This window comes from Cyprinodon variegatus, unplaced genomic scaffold (assembly GCF_000732505.1).
Source record: "Cyprinodon variegatus isolate N-32 unplaced genomic scaffold, C_variegatus-1.0 Scaffold1468, whole genome shotgun sequence".
NCBI lineage: Eukaryota > Metazoa > Chordata > Actinopteri > Cyprinodontiformes > Cyprinodontidae > Cyprinodon > Cyprinodon variegatus.
In genome coordinates this window covers 30,886-44,669 of record NW_015151921.1, presented here as the reverse complement: position 1 = coordinate 44,669, position 13,784 = coordinate 30,886, and the positions used below count along the sequence as shown (strand labels likewise).

General features: G+C 37.8%; 1 protein-coding gene across 1 annotated transcript in view; it reads left to right on the top strand.

Annotated features, from left to right (window-relative positions):
- The window catches only part of ncam2 (neural cell adhesion molecule 2), a 96,764-nt gene extending 83,457 nt beyond the window's left edge, over positions 1-13,307 (top strand). The window contains 1 exon segment of the mRNA XM_015403222.1: positions 13,188-13,307. Coding sequence (XP_015258708.1) covers positions 13,188-13,302 — 115 coding nt within the window. The 3' untranslated portion in view covers positions 13,303-13,307.
- The last annotated feature ends 477 nt before the right edge of the window (positions 13,308-13,784 follow it).

Below are 13,784 nucleotides of genomic sequence, written 5' to 3'. Positions count from 1 at the left end.
ACTTATTTAAGTTAATACTTTTTTTTTTTTTTTTTTTTTTTTTTCTTTTTTTTTTTACAGTGTCCTGTCTGGCAAGGGGGCAATAAAAATAATTGTCTTGATGCCAAAAGGAGCCCAACAGATTTTACTTTCACAAGTGTAGCGGTATGGCAATTGCCATACTGCTCCACTTGTTTCATGCATATAAATTGCTTTATTATAATTATGCAGGGAGTTTTACAGTTTATATGGACACTGCAATGTAAGTAGACCGAGTGAATCATCTAAATAAGTGGTCCTCCTTATTGTCAATCATTCTGGTAATATGTTTGCGTAAGGCCGTCCTACGAGCTCGCCCAGTTACCTGTCTCTTTATCTGTGCATGCACCTTTCAGGCGTATATGTGTGAGGAGCTACAGTTTCAGACAGTCATTGAAGCTCACCTTTCTCACCGCAGTTCTTTGGAAATGGCTGAGGGTCGTAAAAGTGTATGAGTGTATGAGAAGAAAAGAAAGGCCTCACAAGAAGCAGATATATCCCAGAATGCTTTGTGCGAAGAGCTCTCCTCACAAAACATTATGGGATTTGCTGTCACAGAGACCCGCTGTCACCATAGACTATCGCTACCTGACAGCTACAGTACAACTGATGGCCTCCACAATACCTTTAACATAGGCATCATCAAATTATGGTTAAAATCTGTGGAAATTACAAATGATGAGGGTGCAGCTGGTACAACATGAGACTGTAGAGGTTTTTGAATCTTTTCACCTGGATAAAAAATGGCTGACGCTAAACTAGTAATGTTTAGGTTGTTGATTGGTTCATTATCTCAGGCATCAGAATAACAGCAGATTTTAGCAAAATTCCAGAGTTTTAGAAGAGATTTGGTTCTTATTTGTGTTCCTGTTTTAGTACACTTTAGTGGCAGATTCATCTCCAGTTTGTCAAATTCAGGTTTTTATCGTTCCTGGCCCTTAACTGGGCTCTTGGCCCTGAAGTTTAGTGCTGAATTCTACATAAAAAAAAAATACATCCATGCTAAAAAAACAAAGCAGTATCTGCTGAACAAAGCTGACTGCATAACAGAGGGGTTCTGCTGATGTCTGTTAGCTCAGGTTGAAGGATTTAGGGCAGACATGTTTGACTTTGAGGAAACCAGACATGTCTCTATGCATACCTGAGGACTACTAATGAGAAAAACGAAGCAAAAAAACAAAAAAAACAAACCCACTCAGTAGCTAGAGCTACTGACAGGCATTTAAATTGGAAAAAAAATGAGGGCCACTTTTCTGTTAGAAATTATTTACTCACTGATTAGTTCTCCTTAAATCCTGTCAAAGGAACTGCTGCATCTTTGTTGACGACAAATTTAAAGTATTTTATTTGATTGCATTTTCTAATGCATTTTCAATTTAATTTTGAGGTTTACAGCAGATGTTTTTTTTTTTCCCCTCTGGATTTTTTTCTTCTATGAAGGCAAAATCCTTGTTTTATTACAGGAATACAGAGTAGCTGGATTTGGCCAGACTTTATAAAGTTAAGACAGTTAGCGGTATTAATTTAAAACTCTTAAGCTGCTAAACCTCAAAGCCAACTAGCCAGCTTTGGATTGAGCACACCTGACTTTGCCAGGGTTAGAACTGTAGAGAGACATGTTAAATAAGAATACTCCATCATATATTCAGCTCTACATTAGAAAACATTTACTCGGCTAACTGACTAGGTAAAGACCAAAAATTTACCTTTTTTTACTTAATAAACAAAAGGTGGACGCAAAGATTTTTTTTCTAGCTGAGTAAGTAAGTAGAACATCCTACAATGACTAGAGGTGCACAATATATGGAATTGTAATCACCCCCACAATATTATATAATTGATAATGACAGTCATACAAGAACAGCAGGATGCTTTATATGAAGGGATACAATCGTTAAAAGGGTCACAGAATCATGAGATGAATATCCAGTTATATATTCAGCGAATTGTATGAATTGACCCTAATACTCAAAACTGATGTAGGTTTTTAGTGGCTAAAAACTCCAGAATTGATGGATACATTCTGAAAGGCTAGAAAAAAGACAAAAGTGTTAGAATATTGATAAATATAAACATGTCAAGTATTGCAATTACACCATTTTTCTCATCTTGTGCAGAACTATCCATTTCTTAACCGTCAGTGATACGTCTCCGGTAGATTTCTGCTTTTTTAAGCCGTTAACACATAATACAGTAATATCATGTTTGATATATGAGTTTTTGAGACCTCTACATCATTAATGTGATATTTTTGTTTTCGAAAACCCTGATTCACACAATCAGATGCATGGGCTGAACAGAAAATCTATAATAATTTTCATTGCAATGACTGATGTATCACAAATGATAGAAGTAATTGATCTAAATATTCAAATTTTATTATTTTTTAAAATTAATATCAAATATCTATATATTCGAATACATAAAGAAATGCTTTCCTGGCATGCCCTAAGTTTGGCTCTAATAAAACAGGAAGTAGGCTAATCTCTTTGTGAAATGAATGAGCCTTTTAAACCCCGGGTAAGAACCTGGATCATACCTGAAATAATAAGGGAGCTGGTAAAGAAAAACAGCGTAAACAAAACATGAGCCTTTCTGCAGCTTGGGAGCCACTTTGTTTAACTGTGAGAAACAGGCGCTGTGGTCTGCCTTTGTGTCCTGCAGTCGATGGCCGTGTGCTTAATTACCGTCGCATGAGGAAAAACAAGCTACCCCCGATTGTGCTTTGGTGTCAATAACAAGCTTAGAGATTAGAAACATACATGTGCATAAGCATTATTATTCCTGGCCGGCCTGCCACATGGCGCACAGTGCTGCTGCTGCTGCTGGCTCATTTAGCTGCTTGTCAAGTTCCAGTTATAGTACCTTTGCTGTGCTTTAACACTAATGTCACGTCTGAGAGTGTTTGTGTGCAGATGCAGTGGCTTAACCTGAGGTTTTGTTTGTGTAGCGTTGAAGGCTTTAGTAGAAGGGAAGCAGGGGTGTTATTTGTCCTAAACAAAAATTCAGTATTTTCAAGCAAGGACTTGTAGCAACATTTATCATTTCTTTCACAGTTAGTACCACAGTAGAGAGCCTTAGCTAACATCAGTAACTCTCAGTAGCTGTAAGGGAATGATGGGTATACACTTAATGGTGTAGATTGGGTCATTCCAGCAATTGCTGAAAGAGGTGCAGCTGTTATGTTTTCCCCTTTAACCTATAAAAGTTGATATTACCAAATGTTTTAACCAACATTGGTTCTCTGTTTAATTTCTTAAAAGTTGAGATACAGTTTTCAGGATATTGGCCTAAATCCCATACCGGTCCAATGAATGAACCCTATATCTGTCCGTGTCATTGAAGGCTTTAACCTCGACATAAACATAGTTAAAAAGGGTAAAAACACACAGATATAAATGTACTTTGTATTACTTATTAACAAATAAGCAGCAAAATAAAATAAATAACAGTTCCATGTAGACTGTACCGGATTGGAGCTCAGATATCAAATCATCGACATCCCATCCAGCTAAATAATCAATATCATAGCCAATATCCAATGCAGATATTGAATCGGCACATCTCTAATAGAAAGCCAGCGAAGAATTAAATTTACGCAGCCTAGGGATGCATATGGGAAGTTGTGAAGTAAACACCCTACCAGTCCTGCGGGTAGCAGGTATAACAGTTCAGCTATTTTGTCTCTAAAGTTTTCTAACCTTTCAAGCAAGTGACCATTAACAAATGTAGCCACTTTGTTTGGTGTTGTTGGAGACTTTGACAACCAAAGGACCAATGCAAGAACTAATGGGTCTCCCATTTACTGTCTTCAGCGAGCAGTGAGTGCTGCTGTGAGTTCCTCAAAAAAGCAATGCCTGCAGTCATAGAGTGAAGAGTGGCGCTCTTCTGTTTCCCAACGGAAAACGAGTCACACATGCACAAAGCTTCCACTGATCCCCCCTCAAGTTTGATTTAAATATGACATTTAATCTACTGCTTTTTCTTTGAAACTGTTGCCCTAAAATAGATCTTTCCATGCCTCTCATTCATACACAGCCTCATCCACTGTGTGTGCTTCTGCTAACTGTCTTTATGTTACATTTTATAATATAAAAATATTATTTTATGTAGTTTTGGTTCAGGTCGAGTATTATTGAATGCTTGAAATTAGTATTTAGTTGGGTTACTCTGAATATATGGTTAGGATGCTACAGTAGCAGAGATTCAGCTATTTGCATCATTTCAAAATATTTTTGCATAAGTAAGAGCAACACATATCTTTTTGACCAACAATGCTGTGACTAAATTATTTTCACAACTAGAAATATGTCTGTTAGTCTGTGTAAAGTTCAACCCCAAGTGTTTGCAGAAAAGGATAAGCACGTCTTGCAAGAACTCCAGCAACTCCTGCAATTTCTTTGGCATTGCATTAAACATTTTTAATGGTTAGTGTGGAGTTTTGATAACAGTATCTGATCCATCCATTTACTGGACACCTTATAGAAAACTTGGTAATACTATAAGTTATTTTGGATTGTGAAGCTGCCTTTTTTAAAGGTATTGTGGAGGATCATCTTTTTCCGGGTGGATCATCAAATTTAAGTGGTCCATCAAATTGTCAATAATTCTGGTGATATGTTTACGTAAGACCATCCTACGTGCTCATCCCCATTTTCTCTTACCAGTGGTGAGTCTGACATAGTGGAATAATTGCAAACCTTCTTTTGTAAAGTAAGCTTCTATGAGCGCTGCAAACAGCAACTTTTAAACAGAGCGTGCACGAGGAGAAATAGGCTCATCCATGATCTTGTGCATGTCTAATAGTTCTTCCCTCTCAGAAGCGGGTACAAGGTTATGCATGTGCCTTTTTTTTTTTCAGTGGAGAGGGCGGGCCTTTCTAAAAAATTCACCAAAATCCTGCACTATACCTTTAAGACTTCATAGACTTAGAAACTTAAACTTGGACAGACTTTGTCATTTTTCACACACAGTGTGTATACAAAATAAAATTTCGTTGTATACAGCTTACAACAGTGAAATTAATATTACCATTTATAAAGTGCATCAGTGATCAAGAATGTAGACAGTGTAGGAGAAAAGGAAACTAGTTTAAATATAGTGGTGCAAAGGGGCATTAATATGGAAAAGGTTCAGTGAAGTGCAAAATAAATCTTGTGCAAAATGCAGTAAAACACTGAGTTGTGTTCTATTTTAAGGGATATTAAAAATACTGCGATGGACTGGTGACCTGTCCAGGGTGTACCCCGCCTCTCGCCCATTGACAGCTGGGTTGCACCAGCACCCCTCGCGACCCCACTCAGGACAAGCATGTAAGACGATGGATGAATGGGATGGGATATAAAAAAATCTGTCAAGTTGGTAGTACAAATTTGATGTTGCAAGTGTGAGACAGAGTCCAGTTTAGAGTTTAAGGTTTCAACAGCCTGATGGCAGTGGGGAAAAAGCTGTTGCAGAATCTGCTTGACCTGCAGCAGATGCTGCAAAGCCTCTTTCCAGAGGGCAGCAGGAAGACTATGGTGGGGGTGTGAGGGGTCATTGATTATGTTGCGGGCTCGGGACACGCAGCGCTGGGATGAAATTTCTTTAATAGAAGGAAGAGGAGCCCTGATGATCTTCTCTGCTGTTCTTACTACTCTCCTCATTTTCTTCCAGTCTGAGGCGCTGCAGCCTCCACACCACACAGTGAGACAGCTGGTCAGAATGCTCTCTATGGTGCTTCTGTAGAAGGTGGTGAGGATTGGTGGGGGCAGGTGAGCTCTCCTCATCCTCCGCAGGAAGTACATGCGCTTTTGTGCCCTTTTGACCAGTGAGGTGGTGTTTATAGTCCAGGTGAGGGTGTCTGTGATGTGCACCCCTAGAATCTGGTGCTGCTGACCACCTCTACAGTTGAGCTGTTGAGCAGTGAAGCATGGTTAGGCTAGTTCTTCCTGAAGTTATACTCCTTAATTTGTTTTTAATTCAAAGTATTGTTTCAAACTACATTAAAGTTGTGAAGGAATCTTGTTTTTACAAGCTAAAGTGGTTCAATATGTTTGCATCTACAACACTATATACTGCGATAGAAAGAGATAGCCACTTATTTCACAACCCCTGTTATATAACTTTTTGATGAAAAAATTGGCTGAATATTCAGTTCAGCAAATGCATTTTCTGTTGATTTACATTCAAGGAGGAGGAAACAGCAAGAGGCAACACATTTTTCCATGATCTGAGGAAACCTCCCCATCTGAAGTCCAATCTGGGTTTGCATGAAGCTAATGAGACATGAAATTGTCTCTACTCTGCAGCCACTCCAGCATCCACCAATCAACCAAAAGGAAACCCCCTGTAGCCAGTGGCAATATTTGGGCTTATTAGGTGCGGAATCACACAGGGTCACTGTTTTACATTCATGATCTGGTTTGTTGAGAAAGTCCCCTGCGGTTCAGTGAATGTCCGTGTGGTGGAGCATAATTTTGTGCCTTTAAAAATCAACCATTTACTGCTTGCATAAATAAAAACTTCTGTTAACATAGACTGAAAATATCAAAGCTTACCCCTGTGGTGAACTCTGTTGAGCTGTAGCTCTGTGCCTTTTTTTTTTAGTTTTTTCACAGCAAGGGACGCTAGCTCATCTGTGAGCACTTTTAAAGCACCTTTTCCCAAAGGACTTCCCAGATATTAAACTGATTCATCAACCCTTATTGTGTTTGCTGCTAAAGTCTTATAAAACCTTCAATTTTACAAGTTTCTAAAGGCAACAGGGATTGATTTCCTTTAATAAGACCAATGGATCAAATTGGGGGAAAGAAAGCAGCATGAAGAAAACAGCATAAACTACTTTCACTAAATCTGACTCGATGCTGGCGGAGTTCTAAAAAAAAAAAATCAAAATCAAGCATATGCTCCTGTAAAGGTTTGAACCTTAAAACGATGAAATTCATTAACAGTACACTATAAAGTTACTGGATCTTTAGCATTTAATGTATAGCTGGTTCTAAAGGATCAAGCTATTTTAATAACTCATTCAGTGACAAAACATAAACATCATGAATAGGGACAAGCCTTAGAATTTAAAACAGGCAGTAGGCAGGGTTCAATACATTTGCTCTAAAACAGTAATGCATTAGTATATTGCTAGCTGTGGAAGTGTAATCCATCCATACAGTAAAGTAATTCTTAATTGTTGATCAGTTTTTTGTTTTTATTGATGTTTTATTACCTTTTTAAGAATCTACTGTAATTAGACACTAGAGATCACCTGAAACAGTTTATTTTAAGGCCGATACTGATTATTATGACCTAAGTAAATGATTGATGATGTGCTGCCGTTATTCATAAGTCAATAATTTTATATGTTGATTTTGTTTTTTTCCCCTTCCATTAAAAGAGATATCACACAGTGATAATAAATCTTACAAAAGTCTCACTCTAAACTAAATCACCACTATTAACAAATAAAACGAAGCATTAACAACTGATAGCAAATTATGGAGCTAAACTTGGGCCAAATTCTTTCTTCAAAATAATTTTTGCAACTTTTTTTCTGAAAAGAAAAAAACTGGAAAGAAAGAATGTTTAAAACTATTTATCAGGTTCTTGTTTTTTTTGTTTTTGTTTGTTTGTTTCAGATTTTAAGGCAAGGCAAGGCAAATTTATTTGTATAGCACAATTCAGTACAAAGACAATGCAAAGTGCTTTACATGATTAAAATATAGGGGGAAAAAACAGAATCAAATCAAGTAGGGGAAAAAATGCAGAAACAAAAAAGAACATTAAAAACAGTTGGACTAAAGAAAACAAGAAAGTTGAAGTAATGATGTTTCGGTTTAACTAGAACTGTCGAAGGTAATCCTAAACAACTGCTGTTCGCTCTTCATGGGGGCGGGGCTTATATGGCTTGGGGTGTGAAAAGATGACTGAAAGTTCAGGTGCCAGGAAAATATTCCTAAGTTGCAATCAAAAAATATTAGAAATTCTTTTAATCATAAAACACATTTGATCACTTATGTTTATGTGACTGATAAAAAAAAGGCTTTGCAGTTTCAGATCTCTTATTTTCCAATTTAATATTCTTTTTCAGTTTTCAACTTTTTTGTCATATCTTTTTAAATATTGCTCAGATTCATATCTTTGCTTTTCATATTTAAAAAAAAAGTTTTAAACCCTCTTTCTACTTTTAAGTTTCCAAATAATTCTCAGTTTCTCTTCAGTTTTACTGAGAAGTCTTTGGCTCCATAGATTTGGCAGGGGAGTGACATTGGATGCACTATCATGATCTAGAGGCATTGCTGCTGAATGCAGTAATGAATCGTATCGGCTGATACCTAACAAGAAAAAAACACTAATATCGACTGAAAATATTGTCCAGCTGATGCATCGGTCTGTCTATGTTAAAAACCAGGTCTTTACAATTATTGCCGTAAAAAATCTAATATGGATCCAATTCAATACATAAAAACCATAAAGATTATTTGTTTATCCTTTGGCCCTAGAAACCAATTATTATTCTGAATTAAAAACATGTTAATAATGTTGATTGATGATGGATTTATGGCGTTTACCTCCAGTGTTTTGGACATGTCAGAGTAGATGATACCCTGGAAGTAAATTTTTTTCTTTTTGTTTAGCTGACTGAGCGGATTTAGCTGCATTTTTCAGTAAAGAGCGTTGATGGATGGTTTCTGATTCAAGGTGACAGACGAGTCCTGAATGATTACCAGGAGGTGTGTCAGAATAAAAAGCACTGCGACCTTGTGAACTCAGCAAATGAGTAGCCCTCAGCTAAAGTGCGTTAATCCTGATCTGCCGGTGGGCTGACAAAGAGCTTAGCTTTTTTAGGCTTTCACTGCATGTGACCCAGTCCTTGTTTAAGGTTGAATCGGGAAAAAAAAGGAATGAAGGAACAAAAATTGAGATAGAAGTGCAGCGATGATGTGAAAACGGGTAAAAGCTGGAGGTTCTTATTGATTTCCTTTAATAAATATGAAGCTGTCTCTACAGGCTCAGTGGAACAGAGACTGTTAGTCTTTTATGAGAAGGAAGGGATAAAAAACAATACTTCTATATGTTTTTGTTCTGACCTAAAACTCAAAACAAGAGCAAACTGTTTGAAGTAGGGGGAAAAAACTGTTTTTATATTTGCTTGTGAACTTTCTGGTTAAGCTTTAGTAATGTTACGGCAATGAAAACCAAACTGGAGTCATTTAAAATATAGAAATGAACCCAACGGACCTTCTGCACTGCTTAGGAAAGAAAAATAAGCCACCTGTTGTGACTAAGCCTTAGACGATTTAAAACTATAACATAAACATGCATCAGTGCACAAAAATTACTCAATATTTCAGGCTTCTATTTAAAATTTCTTTCTGTTTGTTTTTACGATTACCTTTCCTTCTTTAAATCCACATAAGCTGAACACCTGACTCATTTAGGGATTTACTTAATCTTCCATTTTAATTCAATGACTTGCATTGAACATTTAGCTACCTTCTGGCGCTTTTCTCCTTACTGAACAGGTATAGCTGGGTTGAGATGTAACACTTGCTGCATCGCTTTAGCACTGCACTGCTTTAACCAATTTTGGACGTCCCACTAGTGATGAAGTGCATTTAGATGTACCAATACTGAGGTACTTCCTCATCAGGCTATCCATTTTGGCCCCAAATCAAAATGTCGCCATGCCTTATACCTATCAGTTGAGATATGTGGTAATTTTAGCTTCATCATATCGCAGGACGAGTTTCAAAAAACTATGGTCTTTAACTCAGAGTGTGTTTTTTCAACAATGATCTAGCATCTAAGGACTCAGAAAAGAACATTTAAAACTTTAAAGACCATTTACCTACTATATCATTAAACAAAACTGCTCTGGTTTTTGTAATGCCATATAAAGCACCTAGCTCCTTCCTAATCATACAGGTGTTCAAACCTTAAATTAAGACATCTTAAACCAAATGAATGCTATAAAATTCTTCTTTAAGACACCAGAGAAGTAATTGCTGCTTTGTTTACACTGGATATCAACCTTTGTTGTACATAGTTGAGGTTTTGCCTTTATTTATCCAGGTTTGCACCTCTTTTCCCTGCACGACCTTTCCAAGATAGCAGCTACCTGGTTGCATAGCGTAGAACAGTCACTGGTAGCCTTCAAAGATCCCTCCAAGGCTTTCATTAGGTTTTGTAGATCTACAGTAGTTCAGATTCAAGAATTGAGGTTCCTTAAGAGCCTGGAAAGATATACAACTGATTGCATGATTTATCAGGTCTGAGTAAATACAGCCATAAATCACTCTAGTTTAGATTTTTTCTTCCTCCCTGCATCATGTTTATGTCCACTTCTTGAACCCTTACCTCTTTTCTCCCCGTGTCTTTCCTTACATAATTTCTTGTGTCCCACCACCACTGGTCTCCATCTTCCTTCTTTTCTTTCCCTTCTACCCTAATGTCCCTATCTGTTTTCCTCCCGGTATATCCTTCCTTCCTTGTCTCTTTTCCTCCTTCCTTTGTCTTTTGTGTGCCTATTTATTCACCTTAAAAGTTACCTCCTTCCTTTATTTTCTGTCAGTCTTCCTTTCCTTGTGCCACATATATTTTCTTATTTCTTTCACTCTTCCATGTATCCTTCTTGTACGTTCTGGTGTTTTTTCTTTCAACTACATCTATCCTAGTTGAGTTCTGACTGGTTGAATCTTTATTTTTGTAATTTTAATTCAAAAGGTTTTAGCTGTGAACAGCCAAAGGAGAGGACTTACATTTTAGATAAGCAGTGCAAAGTGTCACCCCTTAAGGCTGATTTATACTTCGAAACTAGGTCGTCTGCGTAGGTGTCGCAGTGAACAAAAAGCCATCCTCGCCTCCTTCCGCAGACACTCTGCTGCACCTCTCCCAAATTGCAGGTGAACGCAGACAGGAGGCCAGCTTGTTTTTATTTTTATTACAGCAATTGCGGAAAACAACTCGTGAAGTTGGACCAGCTAGAAGAGCGAGGTGCGCTAGAACACTGAGGCCCTTTTCCCGCCTGGATCTCCGCTCTTTTTCGCCCTCATTGTCCCTCTGTTGTCGGACAAACTCGCCCCCACTTCCTTATCACCTTGGCCGTATCTAGACCCACAATAATGAGCATAAATCAAAAATGTCTGCGTCAAGCTCACTGCAACACACTGCTGCGGGGAGTATAACCAGCTCTTTAAAAGGAGGAGGATATGACAGATTTTCTTTATACCAACTGTTATTACGTTTGTGTTTAGAGAGATCCTCCGGTCAATTATAGCGAATTTTTTAAGGGTAAATTAAACTGACAACTTTTTTTTTATGGGTTGGGGGTGAAATGAAATGCAGATCATTGACAGTCTTGCCTTTAAGTTGCCTATGGTCTTCATGGGAGTCCTTCAATATAACCACCTGGCCTGACCTTCTCTTACAATACACGTTCTCAACTGGGCGAGGCCTTGTGAGTCTCATCATCTCATCCACCTTCAGATACTGTTGGCTCTGGCAATAAAAAAATGCAAAATTTGTCTTTGGTTGTAGCTGCCAAATACTTCTTAACAGGTCCTTAAAGACCTAACAACAAATAGCGCAATTCCTAGACAGGCCATAGCATTAACCTGACAATCTGTAAACTGACTCTAGTAGCTCCTTGAACTCATATTTTCTAACCCTTTTATGCCAGCTGTGGAAAAAGCTTATGGGTCCTCACTCACAACCAAACTTTTAACATCCATTAAGATGTTAAAACTTATTGGTTGATGAAATAAGTCAAGAGTACAAAGCTGGGACTAAGCTGTCTTTGAATTTAGGACAGTAGATTACCTAAATACAGAAAACAAATGAAGTCTGAATTTTGCCAAAATGGCAGACTCGCAATGAAAAATCATACAAGCAGTTTTATTTAAAACACACATGTAAACTGTTCACCATGTGCACTTTGTACATTATATGCATCAGGCTTTAACACCACCAAGTCTCAAATATGTTCCTTCTCTGCACTCTCTTGCTGTTTATGTGCCTGTAAAGTCTATCCTATTGTGTGTGAGGATCTGTTTCTGTGGCTCATGTCAACTTTTGTTACTTTAAAGGTGTAACCAACCTTAGAAAGTAAACTACCTGTGATTGGCATCTTTTCAAGAAAATCGAGACTACTGTTTTCCTCCTGGTTGTGGATAGTAACGTTAGCAAAAAACCTTCAGGCCACTGTTGCCAGTTAAGCTACTTTGATGCTATATTTCTTTTTTTTTGAGGTCCTCTAGCGATTGCCTTTAAAGGTATTGTGGAGAATTTTCTCGAATTTTTTAAAAGATCCATCCTCTCCACTTAAAAAAATGCGTGTGCGGAAGGATACACAAGCCAATTTCTCCTTGTGCATGCTTTGTTTAAAGGTTGCTGTTGTCATAGCTCATTCAAGTTTACTGTGTCCGAAAGTCCATCCTAACCCCGGGACTTTATAGTGAACTCAGTGAACTTGCCATTTGGACAGATGATCACTTCCCCATTGGTCCACCATCTTTGTAATTAGTCGCCACTGTCGGGTAGCGACAGTGCGCCACTGTGACAGCAAATCCCATAATGCTTTGTGATCAAAAGCAACTTTCTTGCGAGAAGAGATGCCTACAGTACTTCAGGCTAATCGCTGGTCCACACGTGGGTAGAGGGAAATCCATACATAGTGGAGGCCTTATGGTATAAAGTCTGCATACTTTAAACATTACAAATGCACATGGAGAAAAGTTTATTTGTGTGTGTTTTTAAATAGAAATGCTCGTATGATTATTAATTACACGTCTGCACTATTGACAAAATTCTGACCTGATAAAAAGGTCTTATTCTGGTGAAAGACATGCTTCTGTTCATCTCCCTGTATCCCAAAGGTGCTATATTTGATATTCCCTGTTGCTTTTTCTTAAGTGGGCTTTATCAAACAAATCACACACAATCCATTTATGTATTTTTAAAAATAATCTAAATTATTCATGGAATTTAAATGAAAAGCACCATCGTTTATGTGCTCATCTTAGTCCTGCTTTACTCAGAATTTGTTTGTGCTTCATAAAACCACATCACTCCAGAATCTTTTAACCTCAACTGTGGTCATCCATTAATTTCTCGTACTTTCTTGTTTCCAATGACAAACGCCACGATTCTCACTCCTCTCCTTGTGTCCTGTCTGCTTCTTCTCCTACTTGCAGGAAGCTGCCGCTGAAGGAAGAAAATGGCAAAGAGTCTCTCAAGCCGGATACGATTGAAATCAAAGTGCACAGTGACAACAGCATCCACATAAAGCCAGACGACAGCAAAGCATAAAATGTTCAAATAAGAAAATTAATCAAAAAAAGAGTAAAAGATGTAAAGGTAAAGAAAAAGGGGGGTCGGGCCCTCTTTGCCACCAAAAGAACATTCGGATCACGAGACCAACCCCCCCTCCCCACCTCCCTGGAAAAGCGAAAACACTGGAAAATAGTGGAGTACAATACTATATCTGTTTATATTGATGCCCAAATGAAAGGCATGTGTAAATAAAATGAAAAGAGAGGAAACGGGAAGGAAGAAAGGATCAACTTTTAATGACGTCCAGAATGCTTTATGTTCCCACACACACAAGGATTAAGTAGGAGGCTCTTGTTGCTAAATGATTGTACTTTATTTTCTGCCTTCTTCTGTCTCGCTTTATCAGATCTTTAATGTATTTCTTCAGAATATACTTTATATTGTGTTTTATTAAAGCCCACATGAGATTTAGGATGGTTAAACAGTGTTATAGCCTCCATATCATTTGGTTTTAATGG